Source organism: Magallana gigas, chromosome 1 (assembly GCF_963853765.1).
Source record: "Magallana gigas chromosome 1, xbMagGiga1.1, whole genome shotgun sequence".
NCBI lineage: Eukaryota > Metazoa > Mollusca > Bivalvia > Ostreida > Ostreidae > Magallana > Magallana gigas.
In genome coordinates, this window is record NC_088853.1 from 5,183,342 (window position 1) to 5,210,140 (window position 26,799).

Here is a 26,799-nt window from a genome sequence, read left to right on the forward strand (position 1 = left end):
TCCGAATGTCACAATTTTAACAATTTTGAATCTTCACTATATAAACAAGCTATTGAGTAAATATTGGCATTTCTTGTGCAGTGGTTTTTGGGAGGAAAATTCTTTAACATTTTTCCTATGTATTTCTAAATCAAAATTTGAACCCCACCTGGGGCCCCAGTTTTGGTCCGAGGGTCACGATTTTTACATTTTAGAATCTTCACTATAGAAACAATCTTTGGTGTAAATTTTGGCATTTCTGTTGTAGTGGTTCTCGAGAAGATTTTTAAACATTATCTTTTCTACGTGCTTCTATGTTAAACTTTGAACCGCGACTGAAGCCCCAGTTTAGGTCTGAGGGTCATGATTTTTATAATATAGAATCTTCACTATATAAGCAAGCTTTTGTGTGAATTTTGGCATTTCTGGTGTAGTTGTTCTTGAGAAGAAGATTTTAAAGACACACACCCTATACTCACTGTTTTTTAATTATCTCCCTTTTGAAAAGGGTTGCGCGCTTTATTTTCTCAATTTAAAATCCCCTTTCCAAAAGAAAGCTTTTTATTAAGTTTGGTTAAATTTGGCCCAGTGGTTTAGAGAAAAAGTCAAAAATGTAAAAAAGTTTACAGACAGACGGACGCCGGACAACAGGGATCAGTAAAGCTCCCTTGAACCTTTTGTTCAGGTGAGCTAAAAAAAACTACAGTATAATAACAGTGTTTCTAATACTGCTTAAGGATGAACCAAGCTGCCATTATATAAATAGTGCCTGTTTGGGAGGGTAACTGTTGAAATTGGCACCCCAAGAAAACCATTGTCAACCGACACGAAGCGGAAGTTGACAATGGTTTTCGAGGAGGGTCAATTTCAACAGTTACCCTCCCAAACAGGCACTATTTATTTTATTATACTGAATGTCTCATTTTTAAAGAAAATTTTACTGATTTTATATAGAAATGAAGTTAATTCTACGGCGAACCGTACGCGCATAATTTACGCGCATGTAACAGTTCGTTTTGTTATACTTTCATGTTAAATACTGAAATCTGATTGGTTTAGACGCAGTTCATAATCTGTTCTATTACCCTCAGCGTTAGCAACGGGTAACATTACGAATTGTTACATGCGCGAAAATCATGCGCGTACGGTTAGCCTCAGAATTCACGTCATTCCTATCTAAAAGCAGTGATGTTTTCTTTAAAATTAAGACATTCAGTATAACAAAATAAATAGTCCCTTTTTGGGAGGATAACAGTTGAAATAACAGTTGAGTATTAAAAACATGTCATTGTGAATACAAAAGGACATTGGTACATTCAACTTGACATGGTTCACCTCAATAAATAATGTTCTAGTTCTTGAACCTAAAGTTACAGTATTGTCTGTATACGTTGAACTGTTAACAATGGTGAAGTCTGTCTGATTAATCCGTGTCCTCATTTTGTATCATGTATTACAGTACTGCCTGACTATGAAAAAAGACAAACAATATATAGACATGTCACTTTAAGTTTATTGACTTTTATCTACAGCTCGCTACATTTCCCCAAACATCATTTGTATACAGGTATTATGTTTTTCATGGTAAGTGTAAACACAATAAAAATAAACAACAAAAACAATGTATATAAGTTACCTCATTGTGTGCGTAAACCAAAAAAACCCATAATCTCGCTTAAACTTACGTACAATATTTCTCCAAATAAATGACATTAACATGAGTTGTCCTATCTATCTGGTCAACAGAGATACAGAGAGCGAGAAATGTGCTTTAACACCATTAACAAATACATAGGATTAACAACATGCTAATTACAAATTCAGGTCATCATGACCTACTTTCACATTGATAAATACATGAGTACATGACTTCTGGTATAATGAATGGTACATCATTTCTAAAACACAATTTTTTTTTTTTTCAAATAAATGTTCTAAAATAGTTTCACTATAAACTACCATAAGTCTAATTGGGTCATTGTGACCTACCTTTTGAGCACAACAAGCAATATATGATGCACCAATTGTTACACATGCACAGCTCAAACTTAATGAAATTAAAAACTAACATCAACTACATGTGTATTTACATACTGAAACTAAAACTACATAACATTGTATAAAAAAAACATCTAAAACTTATCAAAAGCTTATCAGATCACTTCTTCTCAAATGATCACGATATATTGTTAAAATACATTAACTGATATTCAATCCTACCAATAAAACTGTTAGGGATGAACACCATCAAATTCAGTTCCCATTCTTAAGTCAAACTTCATCTTAGGAAAATTATATAAGGGGGAATAACTGTTTTTTCATCCTGACTAAAAATACACATTTTGAGTTATTCCCCTTTGAATATAATGTTTATTACAACATAGAAGATTTCTTGTGTAAAAAAAACAAAAACAAAACACTATGTGACACATTGGCTACAATTGTAATGGACATCTCCGTCCTAGCACCGAATGATACCAGAAATTTCAGGAGCTTAGATATGTAAAACATATTATATACTGACAACATTTACACTTAGATAAAATTGATTAAAAACGTATGATAACAAATTACAGTAGAGTTCATGTACACAAAAGACAGAGTCCATTGATGAGGCATTATTTATAAAGACTTTATGTACACAGAACACAAAGTCCATTGAAGACGCATTATTTTTGTGTAGAGTTCACGCACACACAGACACAGAGTCCATTCATGTTGAGTTAACGTACACAGAACACAAAGTCCCTTGATGACCGGTAATTAGTTGACTTCTGTAACTCCATTGGAATTATGGGTAATCCAGGCAGGTTTTCTACTGTCTCCCCCTGAAGGCGTCTTAAAAGCAGCTTGTCTGCAAGAAACAAAAATAATTAATTCATAATTGTATTAAATGATTCACACCAAATACAAAGGAAAGAAAAAGTGAGCAAGCTCAAACACCCCACGTTCTCCCATTACTTGACAATGATACACATCATGAATGGCAGAGTATGCATTAAATATAACAAAAAACAAGAAGCCCATGGGCCACATCACTCATCTAAGGAACATTAGGCCAAAAAACATTAATCATTAGTTTCTAGGGCCAAAATTTTGAATGAGGCAGGCAGGCAGGTTTTTTTTTTTAACAAAATTTACAGTTACAGTTACCCATATTTTATGATTTATTTGTGTACTCATCAGCAGATATTCATCAAGCCAAGCTGATACATTGGCAAAGTTTAAATATTTGTTTCCTTTTCAAAAAATGAGTTTTTTGCAGATGAACAAACATGACAAATGGTGTGTGCCCCTGCTTCATCTTGCAGCCCATCTTTCCCCTCCACAGTAATAACACAAGTCTGAACTGAAATAGGAGACTTCTTATGGCATTTCAGGAGTGGAATTTGCCATAAAAAAAATTATCAAATAAAGTATTCATTTGGGGGTGTTTTCTTATTAATCACCATTGCCTTGAGAACAGAAATCAAGGAAAAGTATATTAGTCATCAAAAAATTCTCAAACAATAGAATTGTCCTTTATTCCTGCTACTTCAATTTCTGAAGATAAGGCCTAAAAAAAAAATAGGTTTGTTTCCGCTTTCCCGACCCAAAAATTTTTTTCGAGTTTTTTCGTAAATTTCCGTTTTTATCCGTTTTTTGTTAAAATTTCGTTTTTATCCGATTTAAAAATTTATTGTGTCCTCCAAATTTAAGTCGTAAAAACGCTTATAGAACTTATTGAGATGTCATCAGTGTTGTGTAGATGTTTGTTATTTACAAATGGCAGCACATGTCGTGCCAGTTGAGCTCGAGAAATGTTCCCACCAGCTGGGGAAAAAGTTCATCACATCATTTAAATAATGACAACAAATACTAAGTCTTGTTTTTTTTTATCTTACCCAGTTTAATAGATAAATGGTTTAATATGCACAATTGAACTGATGGAGAGGGAAAAAAAAAAGATTAAAAAAAAAAAAAAAGCCGACCGACCGACCCTAATTTTTTTCAGCCTGAAAGCGGAAACAAACCTATTTTTTTTTTTAGGCCTAACAGAGAAATTTCAGTGGTAGTGTTAACAGGGACCAACATAGGGCAAACTTAGTTTAGGGAGACTTCACTTCTGAAATTCTCCTTCACAGAAAAATAGGGAGAAGTTTGAGAAATCAGGTGGACTTCCATTATTTGACAATGGCATAATGCTAATGATAATACATGTATACACAGATTCAACCTTAATTTAAATTGGATTAGAAGCAAGTCAATTAAAAAAAAACAACTCTTAAAAAAATGAAAATCCTATCCAGTCTTTAATTACATTTATAAGGTGTATTCATACATTTTGTAGATGAAATGTTTCGTAATTGTGTTGGCTAAATGACAAATAAAATCAGTCTATTTGTTTCAGTGTTTTTTGGAGGTATTAGTCCAACCCTTTGACCCAATTACAACCGTAATACATGTGTAGGCCTAGTTGGATCTGTTTGATTTTAAACATAACTGTAGACAAACGGTTTATGATTATTTTAGCATTAACTTGGCAGAGTTATTAACTAATTACAAGTTACCAACTAATTATAATATCATCACCATAATTTGTTAACATCGGTTGTAATTTTCAGTGCACATTATGTGGTTGCATCAACCGTATTTATAACCTCTAAAGATAAGACAGTCGCTAGATTTTAATCACAATAGGGGTTAACGTAGGCTATGAAAATGTTTTTTGAATTAGATAATTATCATTTTACTGCATTTGGGGTTAACTTTCACGATTGTGAACTCAGAACCTCTCTGAGGAAATTCTGGCGAAGTAACCGACCACAAAGCGAGTACTTATATTTACATCCCAAGTAAACTCCTAGGTTGATCACTGGGTAGATGTGTCAGATAAAATAACGTTTTCACTGACAGAGACAAGCATTTATTCTGAGCGTTTGTTTATATTGATTCCATAACAGAGAAAACCGATAATGATGAGATATGAAAAATCTGGAAAAATAACGATAAAAAAGTTAAATACAGCAATATTTTTACTGATGCGGCGGTGCCTGAAAAACAAATCTTTAATTTTGTTTGGCCTTAGGTTTGATAAAATCAGCTTAATGGAGTCATAATACATACTATCTGGACAATGTAGTACACATGTAGATCATGTATAAATAAAAATCCATTTTTCCACCTGGATATTATGTTTATTATCATTAGTCCCTTTTCTAGGTAGAGGTTGATTTTACAGTCATATCGCATGTTGAGCATTGCAGTTCCCCAAAAGATCCTATATAATTGTTTATATATGAGATATAAACCTAAATCAATCTCTTAACCCATTGTCAGGCCCAAGAATCGTCCCGGGGCCAAAGTCTAAACAATTTTAAAGAATCAGCAATATGTCAAAATGCTTGCATATAAGCAAAAATATATATATTATATCATTTCAGCTTTTGTGAATAATAAAAATGTTTTCCTTTGTAAAATTAGATCCCCAATATAGCCCCATCCTACTCATCAAGATTTTGATTTGAACGAATTTGAATCTACTTTTTCTTAGGTTGCTTTCACTAAAGATACAGTTTTTCAAGGTAAATGTTTTTTTTTAGAAAAAAGATTTTGTAAGAATTTTTCTATATTCTTACGTATAAATTTGTCGCCCCCCCCCCCCCCCACATTGTGACCCCATCCTACCCCCAGGGATATTGATTTGAACAAACTTGAATTTACTCTACCTGTGGAGACATTCACAAAAGTTTCAGCTTTCCCGGATGATTTGTTTCTATGAAGAAGATTGCTGAAGATTTACTCTATTATAATATTCCTGTGAAAAAATTTAACCCCCATTGAGCTCCCACCCTACATCCAGGGATCATGATTTTCACAACTTTTAATCTACACAATCTGAGGATGCTTCCACACAAGTTTCAGTTTTCTTGGCTGATGAGTTTCTGATAGGATATTTTTTAAAGATCTTCTCTCTCTCCTTTCTCTCTCTCTCTCTCTCTCTCTCTCTCTCTCTCTCTCTGTTACTATGTACAAATTCGACCCCTCAATTGTTGTCCCATCCTACCTCAGATGTTATGAATTTCAAAACTTTGAATCTACACTACCTGACGAAGCTTCCACAAAAGTTTCAGCTTTTCTGGCTGATTAGTTTCTGAAAAGAAGATCATTTACTCTATATATTCCTATGGAAATGTTCGACCCCCAATTGTGGCCCCACCATTACCCCAGGGGGTCATGATTTTCACAACTTTGAATCTACACCACCTGAGGGTGCTTCCACACAAGTTTCAGCTTTCCTGGCTGATTGCTTTCTGAGAAGAAGATTTTTAGAAATTTGCTCTATATATTCCTATGTAAAAGTTTGACCCCCCCCCCCCCATTGTGGCCCCATCCTACCCCTGGGAACATGATTTTCACAACTTTGAATCTACACTTCCAGCTTTCCTAGTTGATAAGTTTTTGAAAAGAAGATTTTTATTTTTAAAGATACACTGTAGATATCTATATGTATTCCAATGTTAAAGTTCGACCCCCCCCCCCCTCCTTTTGTGGGCCTGCGGTCATGATTTTTACAACTTTGAATCGACACTTCCTAAAGATGCTTTCTCAAAAGTTTCAGCTTTCCTGGCCAAATGGTTCTTGAGAAGAAGATTTTTTGAAAATTTCTAAAACATTTTTAATAATTCCTTATTAACTCCCCTTGTGAAAGAGTGTGATCCTCAATTTTTACAACTTTGAATCCCCTTTGCTTAGGGGTGCTTTGTGCCAAGTTTGATTGAAATTTGTTCAGTAGTTCTGGAGGAGATGTTGAAAATGTGAAACGTTTACGGACAGAGGAGGGACAGACAAACAGACAAATTGTGATCAGAAAGGCTCACTTGAGCTTTCAGCTCAGGTGAGTAAATATGATAAAGTGCATTTCTAGCAAAACATCATCAGATCAAAACTTTCTGCAATTATGCACTCTATTCATTTGTCGTAACAACAACAAAATTCTAAAGGTTCAAAATTTCAATGCAAAACGTAATTAAAATTTTCTAGAAATATGCAAATTAACACATTGTACCGTAACTACCTACAAAAAAAATCATTGCTAAATTCAACATTTGCCCAAAATTTCCATGGAGCTAAATTTCCCAGAAAGATAAATGAATCGGAACTTCCTAGTAATTAGCACATCTCAAGTTGTGTCTTAAATACCTTAAAAGTTTCATAAATTTCTGTGCAGCTGTTCAATATAAGTTTTGCTTAAAATCCAGGACTGACTGGCGGATAGGTTGAAATCATTATTCTCTGTAGATCAAGAATATTTTATAATAATGATTTTTCCGAATATTTCCCTTGTCAAAATGGTGTCCGTCAGGGAGAAAACTTATCTCCGTTTCTTTTTGCATTATATCTTAATGATCTTGAAGATTTTTTATCACATGAAAATGTCATAGGACTAAAAAGCCTGTCTGAAGAAATTGAACAAAATTTAAATTGTTATCTAAGAATTATGATTATGTTGTATGCAGACGACACTGTGCTGATGTCCGAAACCGAAGATGATCTACAATATCAGCTTCATTGTTTTCAAATGTACTGTGAAAAATGGAAATTACAAGTGAATGTTGAGAAAACTAAAATTATTATTTTTGGCAAAGGTAGACAAACCTCAAATGTATCATTTTTATACAATGGTAACGAAATAGAAATCGTTAAGGAATTTAAATATTTAGGAGTTATCTTTTCAAGAACAGGCTCTTTCTACAGTACTAGGAAATATGTAGTGACTAGAGCTACCAGAGCTATGTACGCAATAATTAAAAAGTCAAGAGAATTAAATCTATCGATTGATTGTCAACTTGATATGTTCGACAAAATGGTTGTTCCAATTTTACTGTATGGTTCTGAATTGTGGGGTTTTGAAAATTTATGTACCATTGAAAAATTGCATCTTAAATTTTGTAAACTTATACTTAGTCTTAAGACGTCCACACCAAATTTTATGATCTACGGTGAACTTGCTAGATATCCATTGTGTGTGAAAGCAAAAATTAGAATGTTGAATTTTTGGATAAGATTGTTGAAAGGTAAAGAATCAAAATTGTCATATATATTGTATAGTTTTTTACATAGCCTAACACAAATCAACAATTATAATTTCAAATGGGTTGAATGTATACAGAATATTTTACATGAATGTGGTCTAAGCTATGTCTGGTTGACGCATAATGTAGAAAATGAAAAATGGATTTTAAATGTTGCTAAGCAAACTTTGATTGACCAATTTCAACAAAAATGGGTCTCTGATTGTAACGCATCTAGTAAAGGATTGATCTATAACTTGTTTACCAATAACACTTTTGTACCTAGATATTACATAAACTCTGGTGCTTATATGAATAACATTACTACATTAGTTAGATTTAGAACAAGCAACCATAAACTGCCAATTGAGACAGGCAGATGGAACAATGTACCTAGAAATCAACGATTTTGTAATTTATGTAAAAATAACATTGGCGACGAATATCACTATATCATGATATGTCCAGAATTGAAAGAATATAGAAAAGCTTATTTACCATCAATGTATTTTAGACGACCAAATGCTTTCAAATTTTTTGAATTATTTTCATGTAAAAAATTAGCTGTTATTAATAACTTATGTAAATTCATCAATATCATTAATAAGAGAGTCAACTCTCCAGGTTGATGTGTACAGTATACACTCTTGCTTTTTGTTTAATATTGTATGTATTGTATATTTTCTCTATGTTGTTTTATACAATATGAGAATAAATAAAATGAAATGAATAACAATTCCATTACATGGGGTATAATAATGGCACAATTAGCAAAACAAGATACATTTACAAATTGATAAGATCTGACATTTCAATTTTTAATTGTTCAGTTTAACATTATAGACTTCTTCATGTGGATATTTGTTTTATAATATTCCACATTCAGAAAATAAAACTTGTATAACATGATGTTTCTCACTCAGCAACAGACAGCCATGTTTGGATGATCACAAAGTGTGAAATAAACAGGAGTCAGTATTACAGTCCATGTGAATTATACACAGCTCAATTTCAGCTGCAGATGTTGAACAAAGTGACAAACAACATGTGTGGTATTGAGAGCAGACTAGATTTGTACAGAAACATTTACAACCTGTCAATATCCCAGCTATCTCCATTATACGGCTTGTGTTGAGCTGGACATGGCGTCCTCATCAGGACGGGGTCTGTGTTCATCTACAACAAGTCATTAATTAGCTGTTAATTAATAAATTCCATACATTATATGTAACGATAGAGCTACATCTACAATTAAAACTTTAACCTGATTACCATGACACTTGCTTTATTATTTGTCTAATTAATTAAGTTAAGTCAATTCATATGTAACAAAATAACTGATTACAAATACATGCGTTGGCGAGTTTTACTTTCGTTTAGTTGACTTCTGACAAGTTGTTGCATTCGATGGCCTGTCTTTTGACGAGGTGTTGTGTATCTGGTGTCCCCATCAGGACGGGGTCTGTGTTCATCTACAACAAGTCATTAATTAGCTGTTAATTAATTACATACAGTATATGTAATGATAGAGCTACATCTACAAATTAAAACTTTAACCTGATTACCATGACACTTTCTTTAATATTTATCTAATTAATTAGGTTAAGTCAATTAACATATCACAAAATAACTGATTACAAATACATGAGTCACTCTATATATTTTATAATTAAATACAGCAACCTGCTATTTCTATTCACTAAACACAATGACATGTAACTGTACATTTAATTAATAAAATAATGTATCTAATTTCTGTTTATTTTAGATAAACACTGAATCCCAATGACTGGTAGATACAGCTAACCCTGTAACAATGAGTTGTTTATATTGACAAACAATCACACAGATAAACATGTCTTACATGTATCTTATTGACTGATAATTAACACGGACTGTGTGTCTTAGTTATCTATATCTAATTAATGTGAATGATAATGACTCAGACTTACCTGTCAGAGCGTCCTGTCTGGTGATATACCTGTAGACACACACCTTGTTGTTCCACCGTGATCCGACCCAGAGACGGTGAGTGTTGACATCATAACCCAGGCTGTATGGTAAACGCATCTCTTGTGATTCTGTCAGTAGATGTGACATGAACTGACCGTCCTTATTTAAAATCTGTACTGTGTCGGTTATACCATCACACACCAGGATGTGTGAAAGCGCGTCAGTACAGATTCCACGTGGCTGTAGTCGTGATCCTGATGGATGTCCTGTGTAGGAGAAACGATGTCTTCCTCCACGCTCTGTCACCACTACAGCATACAAAACAGACACCACGACATCCCCATTGTTGTTCTCTGTTATATAGTTAGGTATACTATACAGTCCCGGTCCTGTGTTGTGGTGCTGTATGGTCTGTGTGAGTTGTCCACTCTGGTTGTACCGGGTTACCTTGCCTGTCTCTGTCCTATAGTTATACATCGTGACCAGTAGATCCCCAGTGGACGGGGACCAGTACACACACCGTGGTCTCCATGTAGAGCCTGTTCTCTCTATAAATGTGGTGGTTGTTTTCATATCCTTTGACAGTTTGTTGATGTTAATATAATTCCTATCTATATAAATCAGTTCACTCTCACTGTTCACTGTGTGTATTCCTACACCACGACATGAATCCTCCACACGATGTAGAGGGACACCTGTTGTGTCTGTCAACATGAGATTGTTTCTCCAATCACTGACCCAGACCCGGTCTGATGTCACACAGGAAATGTGTTCACAACGATCAACACCTGTCACTGTGAGAGATTGATGGAGCTCAGCACCAGACGTCAGTTTCAGCAGACACTGGTTTCCTACGCGTCGGTTTCCTCTCTCTGTGATTTGGATTGCACTCAGTGACTCCATCACATCCTCCTTGTTGAGTGACTCAGTCATGGACAGCTGGCTGGTGTGGAGTGTAAGATGTATCTGGGGGAGGGCTGTCTTTGTGAAGGAGAGGAATTGTAGCGCACTGAATGTGAATGCTGGCTGTACATATCTGTGTTCATATCTCCTTAGTCTGACAATATGTCTGATCATTTTTATCTTTTGTTTTTCACATCTGTGTTTGAAATCAAAGTAACATAACACATTGTTCAATAGATCATATACCACAATGTCAATGAGATCCTTCAGTCTCTGGGCCTTTGTTAACATCTCTGATTGAAGGGGGGAGAATTCTGTGTGACAGGTTTTGACATCAGCTTTGATTCCTGTCAGGAGAACAGGTCTGTAAAAGAGAGCCTCACTTCTGATGGTGTGAATGGTTCCTCTGTGTTGTTGTCGCTTTGATTTATAGGCTGTTGTAACATCTATCTGAGTGTGTTTTCTATGTGTTTGGCCATTATTACAGGCAGGAACTTGACAAGGTTCACAGTACTTTTTATAAACATGGCGAGGATGTCTCACACAGATCTCTTGTGTTGGGATGTAGTTGATTTTATCACGGTGTGACACAACATCATGGTCTATTGTTTGGAGATCTTTTACATGGTTCTCTTTACACTGGGGACACAGATCACATGGACACGATACACAATAGTACGCTGTGTCCCCCGGACACTTAGAACACAGATGTACACGGTATCGGGAGCTTGCTGTGTCCATGATGTGAGGGCTCTGGGTCATAACCTTGTGAATGAAAATAAAGAGTTTTAGAATTATTATTGTTTTAGAGATTCAATGTCAAATTTCATAAGAAATATTTTAGATTTAAGCAGATTTTTTTTTTAAGAAATACTATATTTTCCCTACTTAGATAATTGATGGTCTATCATTCTGGTTCTGATTATAGAGACACTCAACCGGTAGAAAAATACAACATAAGATTACTGAGAAAGAGAGAGAGAGAGATAGAATAGAAAGAGCAAAGGAGAGAGAGGGAGAGACAGAGTGTGTGTACCTAATGAAGAAAGTGTACTATATGACTACCTGGCAGAGGAAGGCAGTTTCTCAATCTCAGACTTAACATGTACTCTAGACTTGCTCTTTCTATTTCTTTCTTTCTCTCAATCTATTTCTCATAATTTTAATACTAAATATGTAATCTCTCTCTCTCTTTCCATCTCTCTCATGTACAATTGCTCTATAGATCTTATTCCTCTTTTCTCTCAGACTTTTTTCCAACAAATGCTTTTTTTTCTATCTCCTTGATTTTCTCATCTAAACATGTATTTTTACTTTCTCTTTCTCTCTATTTCAGACAAACTTCATTAAATATGTTAATGTACAAAATATATCTTACTCCTTTTCTCAAAGATGTAATTCTCTCTCTCTCTCTCTCTCTGATATTCTCAGTTAATAAATATATAAATGTACAATATTTATCTCTCTCTCTCTTATAAACATGTGCATCTTACTTTTGTATTCTCTCTCTCTCTCTCTCTGTTATAAACATCCTACTATTCTAATCTCTTTTCTTTCATAAACATGTGCATCTTACTCTTGTAATCTGTCTTTTCTCTCTCTCTCTCTCTCTCTCTCTCTCTCTCTCTCTGACATACTCTGTAAAACATAGGCATACAACTATTTCTCTCAGACGTGATCTCTCGCTCTCTCTCTCTCTCTCTCTCTCTCTCTCTCTCTCTTATAAACATGTGCACCTTACTATTGTAATCTCTCTCTCCTTTCTCTCTGACATACTCTGTAAAACATGTGCATCTTACTATTTCTCTCTCTCTCTCTCTCTCTCTCTCTCTCTCTCTCTCTCTCTCTCATAAAGAACCAAGTTCATATCTTGGAGAACTTTTTTAATCTGTTGTTTATATCAAAGTAATATTGCTATCTTGACCTCATTCTCTCAGATTTATTTCTCCTACACATGAAACATGCACACTCATTTTCATTTAATTTCTCAGATATTTACTATTGCTCTTTCTTTCTATCTCTCTGACTTGCTTGTACTTTGCTAAACATGTATTTTTTTAATAAAAATCTTAACTCTCAGATATGCATGCCTGTTTTCTTTTAAAAACTCACTTTCTAAATTACTCTCTATCTCTCCTCTTTCTCTCTCTCTCTCTTTCTCTACCAACAGGTAGTCTCGTTTTTTAAAATTAAATTAAGCACTCTCTCTCTCTCTTTTTTGTCATGTAATCTTACTTTCTATCAATTTTTTAACTATCTGAGCTAAATATGTATTCTCTCTCTCTCTTCTCTCTCTTTCTCTCATATACAATTGTTCTCTAGATCTTACAATCATGTGTATGATACTATTGTTATCTCTCTCTCTCTCTCTTGCTCTCTCTCTCATAAACATGTGCATCTTTACAATTCTAATCTCTCTCCCTCACTGTCTCTCTTTCAAACATGTGCATCTTACTTTTCTAATCTCTCTCTCTCTCTCTCTCTCTCTCTCTCTCTCTCTCTCTCTCATAAAAATGTGCATCTTACTATTGTGTGTAATCTCTCTTTCTCTCTCTCTCTCTCGTAAACATGTGCATCTTACTTTTCTAATATCTCTCTCTCTCTCTCTCTCTCTCTCTCTCTCTCTCTCTCTCATATAACAAGAGGCCAATTGGCCTTAACGGTCACCTGAGTAGCATATATCCCATACACAAACTTGTCATGGAGTGTCATATATGCATCTAATTAATTAGGTTTCATTTTTCATAGAAAAATTATAAATTTGTAATGACAACCACGTTTCAAAAAGAATTGTGAAACCTATTATTTTGGTGAAAAACTAAAAGATCTGGTCAACAAAATCATGAATTCAGTTTTCCTTTCAGGTGTGTGGGAGTAAAGAAAATAATTTTTTAACGTTATATGCATTAACATCTATACATCCATTTTGGCCCTGCCCTAGAGTCAAAACCCATCCTTGAGGGGACATGAAAATTAAAATTTCAGTAGAGGACTTCCTGGTAAACATAATTATTAGTCAGTTTTTTTATACAGATGTGTGAGAATAGAGAAGAAAATGTTTAAACATTATATGCATTAACATTATATTGCCATATTGCGCCCCCACCCCCCCCCCCCCTTCATGTTTTGAACCCCTGACTCAGGGGCCATGAATTTCACAATTTAGGTCAAGGAGATTGTGGATATCATAACCATGTATTCATTTTTTTGCCCACATGTGTAGGAGTAGAGAAGATTTTTTAAGATTTAAAACATTTTTACTATATGGCCATATTGGCCCAACCCTAGAGCCTGAACACCTAACAAAGGGGTCATGAATTTCACAATTTTAGTAGAGGCCCTCATGGACATCATAACCATGTATTCAGTTTTTTGCTCACATGTGTGGGAGTAGAGAAGAAGATTTTTTAAGATTTAAATTTTTTTTACTATATGGCCATATTGGCCCAACCCTAGAGCCTGAACCCCTGACCCAGGGGTCATGAATTTCACAATTTTGGTAGAGGACCTCATGGACATCATAATCATGCATTTAATTTTTAACAAATATATATGGGAGTAGAGAAGAAGATTTTCTAAGATTTAATACATTTTTACTATTTGGCCATATTGGCCTCACCCTAGAGCCTGAACCCCTGACCCAGGGGTCATGAATTTCACAATTTTGGTAGAGGGCTTCATGGACATCATAATCATGCATTTAGTTTTTAACAAATATATATGGGGGTAGAGAAGAAGATTTTCTAAGATTTAATACATTTTTACTATATGGCCATATTGGCCCAACCCTAGAGCCTGAACCCCTGACCAAGGGGTCATGAACTTCACAATTTAGGTTGAGGGCTTCATGGACATCATAATCATGCATTTAGTTGTTGACAAATATATATGATAATAGAGAAGAAGATTTTCTAAGATTTAATACATTTTTACTATATGGCCATATTGGCCCCACCCTAGAGCCTGAACCCCTGACCCAGGGGTCATGAATTTCACAATTTAGGTTGAGGGCTTCATGGACATCATAATCATGCATTTAGTTTTTGACAAATGTATATGGTAGTAGAGAAGAAGATTTTCTAAGATTAAATACATTTTTACTATATGGCCACATTGGCCCCACCCTAGAGCCAGAACCCCGGACCCAGGGGCCATAAATTTCACAATTTTGGTAGAGGGCTTCATGGACAACATAACCATGCATTTAGTTTTTTCCTCACATGCGTGGGAGTAAAGAAGAAGATTTTTGAAAATTTGGCTTTTTTTGCATATTTGGCCCCGCCCGTGGCACCATAGGGGTGGTAGAGCCATGAATTTCACAATTTAGATTCTTCTTACCATACAGATGCTTTACACCAAAAACGGTAACGATTGGCCTGGTAGTTTTCAAGAAGAAGTCAAAAATGTAAAATTGTTAACGCACGACGCACGACGCACAGACGCACGACGCACAACGCACGACGACGGACGAAGACCAATTGCAATAGGTCACCTGAGTGACTCAGGTGACCTAAAAATGTGCATCTAATACTATTGTGTGTAATCTCTCTTTCTCTCTCTCTCTCTCTTGTAAACATGCATCTTATTATTGTAATATCTCTCTCTCCTCTCTCTCTTAAAAACGTGCATTTTCTATTCTTATCACACCCTCTCTCTTAAAAACATGTGCATCTTACAATTTTAATCTTTCTCTCCCTATCTCTTATGAACATGTGTGTGACTTTTACTATTGTAATCTCTCTCTCTCTTACAAACATGTGCATCTTTCTATTGTAATATCTCTCTCTCTCTCTCCTTCTCTCTCTCTCTCTCTAATAAACATGTGAATCATACTATTGTACTCTCTCTCTTCCTTATAAACATGCATCTTACTATTATCTTTCCTCTCTCTCTCTTTCTCTCTCTCCCTCTCTCTCTCTCTCTCTCTCTCTCTCTTACAAACATGTGCATCTTACTATTCACCTATGAAATACGGAATGGGATTTTTTTTAAATGTGTTTATAAAACATAGGTAAAATTAATGCAGTTGTGTCTTTACCCCATGTAGAGAACATTTTGTACTTGCTATCAAAATACAATTCACACCTAATCCTCAAATGTGTGCAAATTGGGAACCCACCAATGTATACATGTTAAATACTGGCTTATGTCCCATGCTTTGCTATTCCCTTAACCCTGGTTGATTTTTGACAGTCCCCCGGGCAGATAATTGGACAATATCCCAGCCCAGACATTATCACAAGGATATGTTTCTCCTTGTCTAACACATCAATCATCAAATGGGAATGTGGGCAATAGTTATATTGTCAGTTCCTGGGTAAGAAATTGAAGTTCACCTCGGCCTATGCTCTCGGGCAACAGTTCTTACCCCAGGACTAACACAATGACTACTGCCCTCATACCCATTAAGAGATGAAAACTATAATGTCTATGAATGACACACGACGACAAACGTGAGATAGCAATGGGTCTCCTGAGTGACTCAGGTGACCTAAAAATACATAATATAGCTACATGAACATGGTGATATTACATGAATACTATACCACATATATTCTCTCTTTGATCTGTCAGTACACAGTCGGACACAAGGAACCTGAAAAAAGACCATCAGCTGTTACATTCAAGTACTAGATGATATCCCGAGCAAGTGCGGGATTTAATAATAAACACATTTATATGATACAATGCTTAATATGTCGATCCATATTTTATTTAATAACAAGAGGCCAATTGGCCTTAACGGTCACCTGAGTAGCATATATCCCATACACAAACTTGTCATGGAGTCTCATATATGCATCTAATTTAAAATTAGGTTTCATACTCGAGTAGAAAAATTAGAAATTTGTAATGACAACCACATTTAATTAAAAAAGAACTGTGAAACCTATAATTTTGGTGAAAAACTAAAAGATCTGGTCTACAAAATTATGAATTCAGTTTTCCTTTCAGGTGTGCGGGAGTAAAGAAGATAATTTTTAACGTTATATGCATTAACATCTATACATCCATTTTGGCCGTCCTAGAGTCAAAACCCATACCCCAGGGGACATGATTATTAAAATTTCAGTAGAGGACTTCCTGGTAAACATAATTATTAGTCAGATTTTTTTAATACAGATGTGTGCGAATAGAGAAGAAGATTTTTAAACATTATATGCATTAACACTATATTGCCCCCCCCCCCCATGTCCTGAACCCCTGACCCAGGGGCCATGAATTTCACAATTTAGGTAAAGGAGAATGTGGATATCATAACCATGTATTCAGTTTTTTGCCCACATGTGTGGGAGTAGAGAAGAAGATTTTTTAAGATTTAAAGCATTTTTACTATATGGCCATATTGGCCCCACCCTAGAGCCAGAAGCCCTGACACAGGGATCATGAATTTCACAATTTTGGTAGAGGGCCTCATGGACATCATAACCATGCATTTAGTTTTTAACAAATATATATATGGGAGTAGAGAAGAAGATTTTCTAAGATTTAATACATTTTTACTATTTGGTCATATAGGCCCTACCCTAGAGCCTGAACCCCTGACCCAGGGGTCATGAATTTCACAATTTTGATAGAGGGTCTCATCGACATCATAATCATGCATTTCGTTTTTAACAAATATATGAGAGTAGAGAAGAAGATTTTCTAAGATTTAATACATTTTTACTATATGGCCATATTGGCCCCACCCTAGAGCCTGAACCCCTGACCAAGGGGTCATGAATTTCACAATTTTGGTAGAGGGCTTCATGGACATCATTATCATGCATTTAGTTTTTAAAATATATATATAGTAGTAGAGAAGAAGATTTTCTAAGATTTAATACATTTTTACTATATGGCCGTATTGGCCCCACCCTAGAGCCAGAAGCCCTGACCCAGGGGTCATGAATTTCACAATTTTGGTAGAAGGCCTCATGGAAATCATAACCATGCATTTAGTTTTTAACAAATATATATGGGAGTAGAGAAGAAGATTTTCTAAGATTTAATACATTTTTACTATTTGGCCATATAGGCCCTACCCTAGAGCCTGAACCCCTGACCCAGGGGTCATGAATTTCACAATTTTGATAGAGGGTCTCATCGACATCATAATCATGCATTTCGTTTTTAACAAATATATGAGAGTAGAGAAGAAGATTTTCTAAGATTTAATACATTTTTACTATATGGCCATATTGGCCCCACCCTAGAGCCTGAACCCCTAACCAAGGGGTCATGAATTTCACAATTTTGGTAGAGGGCTTCATGGACATCATTATCATGCATTTAGTTTTTAAAATATATATATAGTAGTAGAGAAGAAGATTTTCTAAGATTTAATACATTTTTACTATATGGCCATATTGGCCCCACCCTAGAGCCAGAAGCCCTGACCCAGAGGCCATAAATTTCACAATTTTGGTAGAAGGCCTCATGGACATCATAACCATACCATGCAACCAGTTTTTTCCTCACATGGTCCTCACATGCATGGGAGTAGAGAAGAAGATTTTTGAAAATTTGGCTTTTTTTGCATATTTGGCCCCGCCCGTGGCACCCCAGGGGTGGTAGAGCCTTAAATTTCACAATTTAGATTCTTCTTACCATAGAGATGCTTCACACCAAAAATAGTAACGATTGGCCTTGTAGTTTTCAAGAAGAAGTTAAAAATGTAAAATTGTTAACGCACGACGACAGACGAAGACCAATTGCAATAGGTCACCTGAGTGACTCAGGTGACCTAATAAACACATTTATATGATACAATGCTTAATATGTTGATCCATTTTATGTATATATATAGTGTCTGATTTTTTTTCTTTATATATTTTTAAATCTTGTTCTCTCTCCCTCTTTCGTCATTTATTGTACTTCTCAAATATGTCAATTCAATTCAATTTATTATCCTTGAGCTTTACAACTCATTGGAATACAAATTATACTACATATAAAATTATATACAAATGTACAATGTGCAGTAAGTGAGTGGACATATCAAGACAATATAATCATGTACATATCATAAGATATGAATGGACATAAATGTATGATAAGTAGTTTAAACTGTAGTATTATTACAATGCTGCGCTCTCATTTTGGAAGCGCTAGACAAATATTTCTCTAAATTATTCAGTTCCTTTGTGTTGTTCACACTTAAAAGTTTAACTAGCTTAAAAACACTTGGTTTTTTGTAATAAAAACTCTTTATATATTTCTTTCGTAATTCAGCGTAAAAAGGACATATGAGTATAAAGTGGAACTCATCTTCTAAATCTTTTTTATTACAATGATTGCAAAATCTTTCATTTCTTGGCACCTTGTTGTGTCGACCTTTTTTTTAAAATATGTACTCTCTCTCTCTCCACACACACAGATCACCATAACTTAGTTATAGAAATGAGAGCTGACACAGGATTTGCCTTCTTTCTGATTCTATTGACATTTCTATTCACAGTTTTTCAAATGTGACACTTTAAATACAGAATGTGACTTTTTAAAATGCGTTTATAAAACATACATGTATGTAAAATGCAGTTGTGTCTTTACCCCATGTGGAAAACAGACTGTTATTGCGATGAAATTACAATTCACACCAAATTGTCAAATGTTGGCAAAATGGCAATCTTATACATACATGTTAATTACTGGCTTATGTCCCATGCTTTGCTATTTCCCTAACCCTGGCTGATTATTTTGTTGGCCTCGGCCTATGCGCTCGGGCAACAGTTCTTACACCAGAACTAACACAATGACCACTGCTCTCATATCCACTTAGGAGATGTAAAATGTCTATTTATTAATTTGTCAGCAAACAAAATACAACTTTATCAATAAATATGAAACATCAAGTCAAGAACTTCAATTATCTAGTAAGACTGTTAGACATTTTTGTTCTGTAGATCCCAATTACCTTGGCCTATGCGCTCGGGCAACAGTTCTTACCCCAGAACTAACACAATGACTACTGCCCTCATATCGATTTAGGAGATGTAAAATGTCTATGAATGACACACAACGACAAACGTGAGATAGCAATGGGTCTCCTGAGTGACTCAGGTGACCTAAACATACAGAGTATAGCTACTTAATAAATACTGACATTACATGAATACTATACCACATATATTCTCTCTTTGATCTGTCAGTCAACAGTCGGACACAGAGTACCTGTAAAGAGACCATGGACTATTACATTCTACAGACTGGTATAACCTATGAACTATTTATTTATCTATATATATAGTCTCTGATTTTTTTCTTAATTGTTTTCTTAACCTTTTCTTTAAAATTGAAATAAAAAGGCAACTGCATGACTGGATTTTTACAGGAGCGGGGATGAAAAATCTAAACTAAAATGGATGACATAAACATATTATACACACATCAATTTTTCTTTCTTGATACTGTCAATTTTACAGAGTTTGATCTGAGTTTCTGGATCACCACACTGGTTTTCCGATTCCGTATCACTGCTCTCTGAAACTGATGACATAGTACACATAAATTAACGTCTGTATTAGAGAGCGTTTTTAAAAGAGTTCGTTTAAAATAGCTTCATCTAAAAATAGCTGCGTAGCGCATTGATGAAAAAGTTTTCCGGTCAATTTTTTCTTTGATACGTCCATCAATAGAAAAATTATTATCTTCATTTCTTATCATTTAATATAACATTTTCAAATCAAAAAATGTGAAGTGTCATTGATCAAAAATGTAAATAATGTAAATGAAGCGGCGCATATGAATACAAAAAACAACAACAGCAACAATATTCAAAATGGATTCAGCTGATGTAGAGCTATATTGAACTGAATTTAATGGATTAAACACAAATAGTGAGTTAAATTCTTAACCGACTGAATTGAAAACGATTAGAAAATACATGCGATAGCTTGTGATATTATTCACTGTGCAGAAAAATTCGTAATAAAACTGGTTTTCATGTGAGATCGCTGGAATATTCAACTGGACATAACCATCCAAGGAGAGGCGATCGTGGACGAAAATAGTTGATATGTCAACAAAGAATAGTATGTATATTAAGCGACTTTTGTAAACGTTGTGGTAACTATATAGCCAGTGATGTACTTAAATGGTATATCTGCCGCTTGGAATGCGCCGAAGGTTGTACTCATAACGATTCTTATTCTGAATTTCTGATGACCGATCATGTAGGGTACTAGGCCTATGTAAATTAAAAATCATCGTTACCAAATTTGAAGAGGAGTGTTACCGTGAAAGTGTATGGGCCTATATGTTCGTTATAACTAGAACTGTCCTAATGGGACTAATACCCCCCGCTAGGCTAATTTCAAATGGGACAAATAATTGAATTAAATAATAAAGGTTTGGAACACATACAAAAAAAAAATTCTAGAATTGTAAAAAAAATAAATTAGTTAACAAAGAAAAATTACAATCAAAATTGTCAGAATTTCACTGTAAATACATATCTATAACAGTAATACATTTACAAATGTATGTATTTGATGATATATTTTTTTAACTTAATTGATTTAAAGAAAAACCAACAAAATGACAATAACCCCTCCCTTTGCAGTGAATAGAAATACTGGTAGCCAAGCAATGCTCTTCTGTTGATAAAACTTTCAATATCTTTCTAATAAGAGTCTTGACAGATGCAATTAGTTATTTCAAATTTTCCTCACTTTCTCCTATGGCACAATGGAACTCCATATCAGAAAATTGATCCCATAGGACTATGATTTTCTTTGATGAACTTGTTAAATTTAATAAACTCCCAAAACATTACCATAATTACCATACTATGTAAAAATATGTAAAAAAGAAAATTTAATATTACAAACAATTTTAAAATTGCCAAAACACTACAATCATATCAGTAATTTTGAATTTCATTTACATTAATGCCCAATAGGGTCACTTCATCAATTTACTTGACAAATAAATTTAAACAACCTCTAAAAATAGTTTAACTTCTTTATTAATAATTATATTATTTATTTCGTTATAATGATAGACCTTTTGGTTTACATGAAACAGTTTTAAAATAGCCCCAAAACCATCACCCATTTTACAGATTATCAATTTCCCCTAAACACATGCTCCATCTGAACCATGGCTCAGATAATGGCTCCCTTGGGACAAATGAATTCAGCCACACTGGTCTTTGATGTTCTTATTAGCTCCTAAGAATTTATCATTGACAAACAAAAACTTTGCATTGTCAGTTGATAGATTACTTATAAAAAATAATTTTTTTTTATTAATTAAGACATAAAGACAAAAAACTCCATCTGGATGTATTTATATAAATATATTTTAGAGTGTTTTCTATTAATTAATTAATAAAATCTGTAAGGATTACCTCCCTTACTTTTCAACATTAGTGTACAATATATAGAATAAGGAAAATGAAAACTGTCATAAAATCATTAAATCTTGTCTGATCTTAAAAAAAATTGCAGGTGCACTTCTTCAGATGGTGTTCAACATATGTACAAATTTTCAAACTGTTCCATGCAGTAATAAAAAATTCTATAGGGGGGACAAAGTTGCGTCTACAGACAGACGGACGGACAGACAGACGGACAGGGTGAAACCAATATACCCCCCTAAACTTCGTTTGCGGGGGTATAATAATGTGTAAACTCAACAGCCCTAATTCTGTATACTAACCCAAACTCATCACTGTAAGACAGAACTGCTAGTATAGTGTTGCATATAATTTAGTTTAGTAAAAACAGTTAAATCATTAAATGACTTTTAACCCTTTAAGTTTTAGATGAATCAATAACCTTCCCACCATCCCCCCTTCCCACCATCTCCCCCCTCCCACCTTTTAAGGTCATATCCTTGGACCTATATAAACTTTTTTAAACAGAAATTTTGAGTTTTAGGCAGTGTAGGGACATGTACTATTTCTTTTAATACCTAGCAGGTAAATTTCTATTGGACTTGGGACAGACAAAAAATAACTAGAACTGTCCTAATGGGACTAATACCCCCGCTAGGCTAATTTCAAATGGGACAAATAGTTGAATTGAATAATAATTAAGGTTTGGAACACATACAAAAAAAAAATTCTAGAAATGTAAAAAAAAAAAAAAATAGTTAACAAAGAAAAATCAAAATTGTCAGAATTTCACTTTAAATACATATCTATAACAGTAATACATTTACAAATGTATGTATTTGATGATATATTTTTTAAATTTAATTGATTTAAAGAAAAACCAACAAAATGACAATAACCCCTCCCTTTGCAGTGAATAGAAATACCGGTAGCCAAGCAATGCTCTTCTGTTGATAAAACTTTCAATATCTTTCTAATAAGAGTCTTGACAAATGCAATTAGTTGTTTCAAATTTTCCTCACTTTTTCCTATGGCACAATTGAACTCCATATCAGAAAATTGATCCCATAGGACTATGATTTTCTTTGATGAGCTTGTTAAATTTAATAAACTCCCAAATATTACCATAATTACCATACTATGTAAAAATATGTAAAAAAGAAAATTTAATATTACAAACAATTTTAAAATTGCCAAAACACTACAATCATATCAGTAATTTTGAATTTCATTTAAATTAATGCCCAATAGGGTCACTTCACGAATTACTTGACAAATAAATTTAACCAACCTTTAAAAATAGTTTAACTTCTTTATTAATAATTATATTATTTATTTCCTTATAATGATAGACCTTTTGGTTTAAATGAAACAGTTTTAAAATAGCCCCAAAACCATCACCCATTTTACAGATTATCAATTTCCCCTAAACACATGCTCCATCTGAACCATGGCTCAGATAATGGCTCCCTTGGGACAAATGAATTCAGCCACACTTGTCTTTGATGTTCTCATTAGCTTATAAGAATTTATCATTGACAAACAAAATCTTTGCATTGTCAGTTGATAGAATACTTATAAAAAAATAATCTTTTTTTTTATTAATTAAAACATAAAGACAAAAAACTCCATCTGGATGTATTTATATAAATATATTTTGGAGTGTTTTCTATTAATTAATTAATAAAATCTGTAAGGATTACCTCCCTTACTTTTCAACATTAGTGTACAATATATAGAATAAGGAAAATGAAAACTGTCATAAAATCATTAAATCTTGTCTGATCTTAAAAAAAATTGCAGGTGCACTTCTTCAGATGGTGTTCAACATATGTACAAATTTTCAAACTGTTCCATGCAGTAATAAAAAATTCTATAGGGGGGACAAAGTTGCGTCTACAGACAGACGGACAGACGGACGGACAGACAGACGGACAGACGGACAGGGTGAAACCAATATACCCCCCTAAACTTCGTTTGCGGGGGTATAATTATTCTGGAAAAGGAACAGCCAGCCTCGCAGTAATGTTAATTGATCTCAAGCAGACGAAATCGTGAGAAGACGCTTAATTTTCTATTTCGTGAATAATATATTGTGTTGTGTTTATTTTCGAAGGTCAGACTTTCAAGTTTTTATGTTTATAAAGTTGTATTTTGTTTGCTGACAATAAAACAGACACAACTTTACACTTTGTTGACAGTGTTTATTTTGGAAATTCCCGTTCTATAAATAGTGTTAGATCAGAACAGTTGAGAAAAGTAGATCTGGCGAAAATTTTATTGATGCAGGTATCAAAGAAATTTTTCGACCAATCAGAAGCGCCGATATCTCATCAAACGAATAAATATTAAATGATTTTAAAAAGACAGTTTTATAATTAAAACTTATAAATTGACAAGGGTACAAAATAAATTTATCATTTAATATTTATTACTTTGATAAGATATTGGCACTTCTGATTGGTCGAAAAATTTCTTTGATACCTGCATCAATAAAATTTTGCAGGATCTATTTTTCTCATCTGTTCTGATTTAAGGAAGGAGTCTTTTCTGGTTTTCGACTTGTCAAACGTAAATTTGATGATGGCCGACTTTTAAAACATAAAAGGTGAAGGTCGTTTATTTTCGACAGTCAATCGCGGTATAGTAACTCATGCACATATATTACGGTGTTTTCCTAATCATTACATAGTACGTTTGACAAAATTTAAATCGAGAACAAGAAAATCGGAAGACAAAGGACAATAAAAGAAGTTTTTATTAAGTGTCCGAAATATCACACCTGTCCGAATTAGCAACACTTAACTTTCCCCTATAGGGTGATTTCACCATGCATCGGACACCTTTGGATTTTTCCCTTTGTTCACGCATCAAATATCGTCCAAATATAAATAAAACTTGTTTTAAAAGTTACAGGTTTTCCCCTTGCTTAATTATTGGAGAAAAATTTGTGAAATTGTAGACAATAAAGCAAATTAATGAAGTGTTGAACTATTTCACCATGGATCAGACAATATTTACCAAGCATCGGACAGCTATAGCAGTACAGTAGAGATTAAAAATAACAACATTTTCTGGTTTTAATGTAAAAATACAAAGGTTCGGAAAAGTTAATTTATTCAATTGCTATTCAGATTTCTTTTAATGTAAATCCTCAAATCTACATATCGGAATTTAGACTAGTGCTTCTGTTTAAAGGAATATTTATCAGAAGGGGTTCTTTATCGTGCCAGCTCCTACAGGAACTTTGGACTAAAAAGGCTGTATCCGTAAAACTCAATTTTTAAGTGGTCTGGGAAAATGTTTGTATCAATCATTTTTAAAATTTTTATTTTACTTCACATTTAAAGTATATCACAAGGAATAGGCACATAATCTCCATATTATTAAAAGAAATCATGCAGTGAAAACTGTCCGATGCATGGTTAATTTGTGTCCGATCCATGGTGAAATGAACATATGGTGCAATAATGACCTTGACATTAATTGTTCAAATTTCTTGGACTTATTCTAATCAAATTTTGTTTGAAAACTTACTTCTTTCTAATTATTTTACGCAGAGAGTGCATTTTCACTAATTCACAATCAAACGCACAACATTCAAATAATGCTTTAGTGTAAATTCTTCATAACTAAATTTTCAATAATGGCGTATATGATGGCATTTTACGATGCCTATATTGCTATTTCTTTGACAATGTGACTGTCAAATTCTTAATAATGATAAAGTTTATTTGTTCTAATTCAGGAATATTAGAAAACAACACATGAGCGCATGCACATTTATTTGTATATTTATAAACAAAGTTGTCCGATCCAAGGTGTGTGTCCGTTGCATGGTTAATTCACCCTATATCTACCGGTATATATACAGTTGTTGATTTGAAACAACTTACCCCTTCCTCCCTTAGCTGTAGATAAGTTACAACAGTTTTTTATTGGGTTTTTTTTCAAACGTTTTCGAAGGTTTGTTTCCGGGTCAGCCATTTTATATTCAATCACAGGAGTCGGCAATCTTATCAATAAATAATACCTAGAGTCAAAATAAGTAAAAACCCAGCCATGAGCTTCGTTCACGAAGTGACCGTGAGGAAGCTCATGGCTGGGTTTTTACTTATTTTGACTCTAGGTATTATTTATTGATAAGATTGCCGACTCCTGTGATTCAATATACCCTTCAATATACACATGTAACAGTTACATAGTTGCTTTTTAAAAATATCGCGTTGTATCTCATCTAAATTGTCACTATAGCATCATATATTGAAGAAGAAGAAGACTAAATTGTAGAATATATGATATGACAAACCTTTTGTTTCACGGCGATTAATTTCCCCAAACGGATGGAAATAAACTTTCTTTTTCCTCTTCCCAATCTGTCTATCGTCTGGTCGGCATATACGTCACAGCGATGTTTACAAGTTTCGCCACTAAACAATTTCGACCCCAAGTAGTTTCGGTCCCATGTAATGAATACGTGCCGGTAAATACCGGTTTTCATAAATAGAAAAAGCTGTTCGATTGTTTAGTTTTTGACGTATTAATCGGTCAATGTAGTTTTCATTATTACTTAATTTCATCTTTATA

The 26,799-nt window shown here is 34.0% G+C and overlaps 1 protein-coding gene across 11 annotated transcripts; it reads right to left on the minus strand.

Annotated features, from left to right (window-relative positions):
- Positions 1 to 1,474: 1,474 nt before the first annotated feature.
- LOC117687956 (uncharacterized) lies at positions 1,475 to 26,783 on the minus strand. Of its 11 annotated transcripts, none has more exons than XM_066081556.1 (8): positions 26,522 to 26,767; positions 20,261 to 20,360; positions 19,983 to 20,045; positions 16,436 to 16,485; positions 9,986 to 11,654; positions 9,404 to 9,505; positions 9,127 to 9,209; positions 1,475 to 2,833 (listed from the first exon to the last, which is right to left on the minus strand). In XM_066081556.1, the coding sequence occupies exons 5-7, from the start codon at positions 11,649 to 11,651 to the stop codon at positions 9,151 to 9,153; spliced, it is 1,827 nt and encodes a 608-aa protein (XP_065937628.1). In that variant the 5' UTR covers positions 11,652 to 11,654; positions 16,436 to 16,485; positions 19,983 to 20,045; positions 20,261 to 20,360; positions 26,522 to 26,767; the 3' UTR covers positions 1,475 to 2,833; positions 9,127 to 9,150. The 11 variants fall into 11 exon arrangements, with proteins under 11 accessions (XP_065937628.1, XP_065937625.1, XP_065937630.1 ...); XM_066081553.1 differs by having other exon boundaries at positions 19,996 to 20,045; positions 26,522 to 26,761; XM_066081558.1 differs by lacking the exon at positions 26,522 to 26,767 and adding an exon at positions 26,109 to 26,287 and having other exon boundaries at positions 19,996 to 20,045.
- Between the last annotated feature and the right edge of the window lie 16 nt (positions 26,784 to 26,799).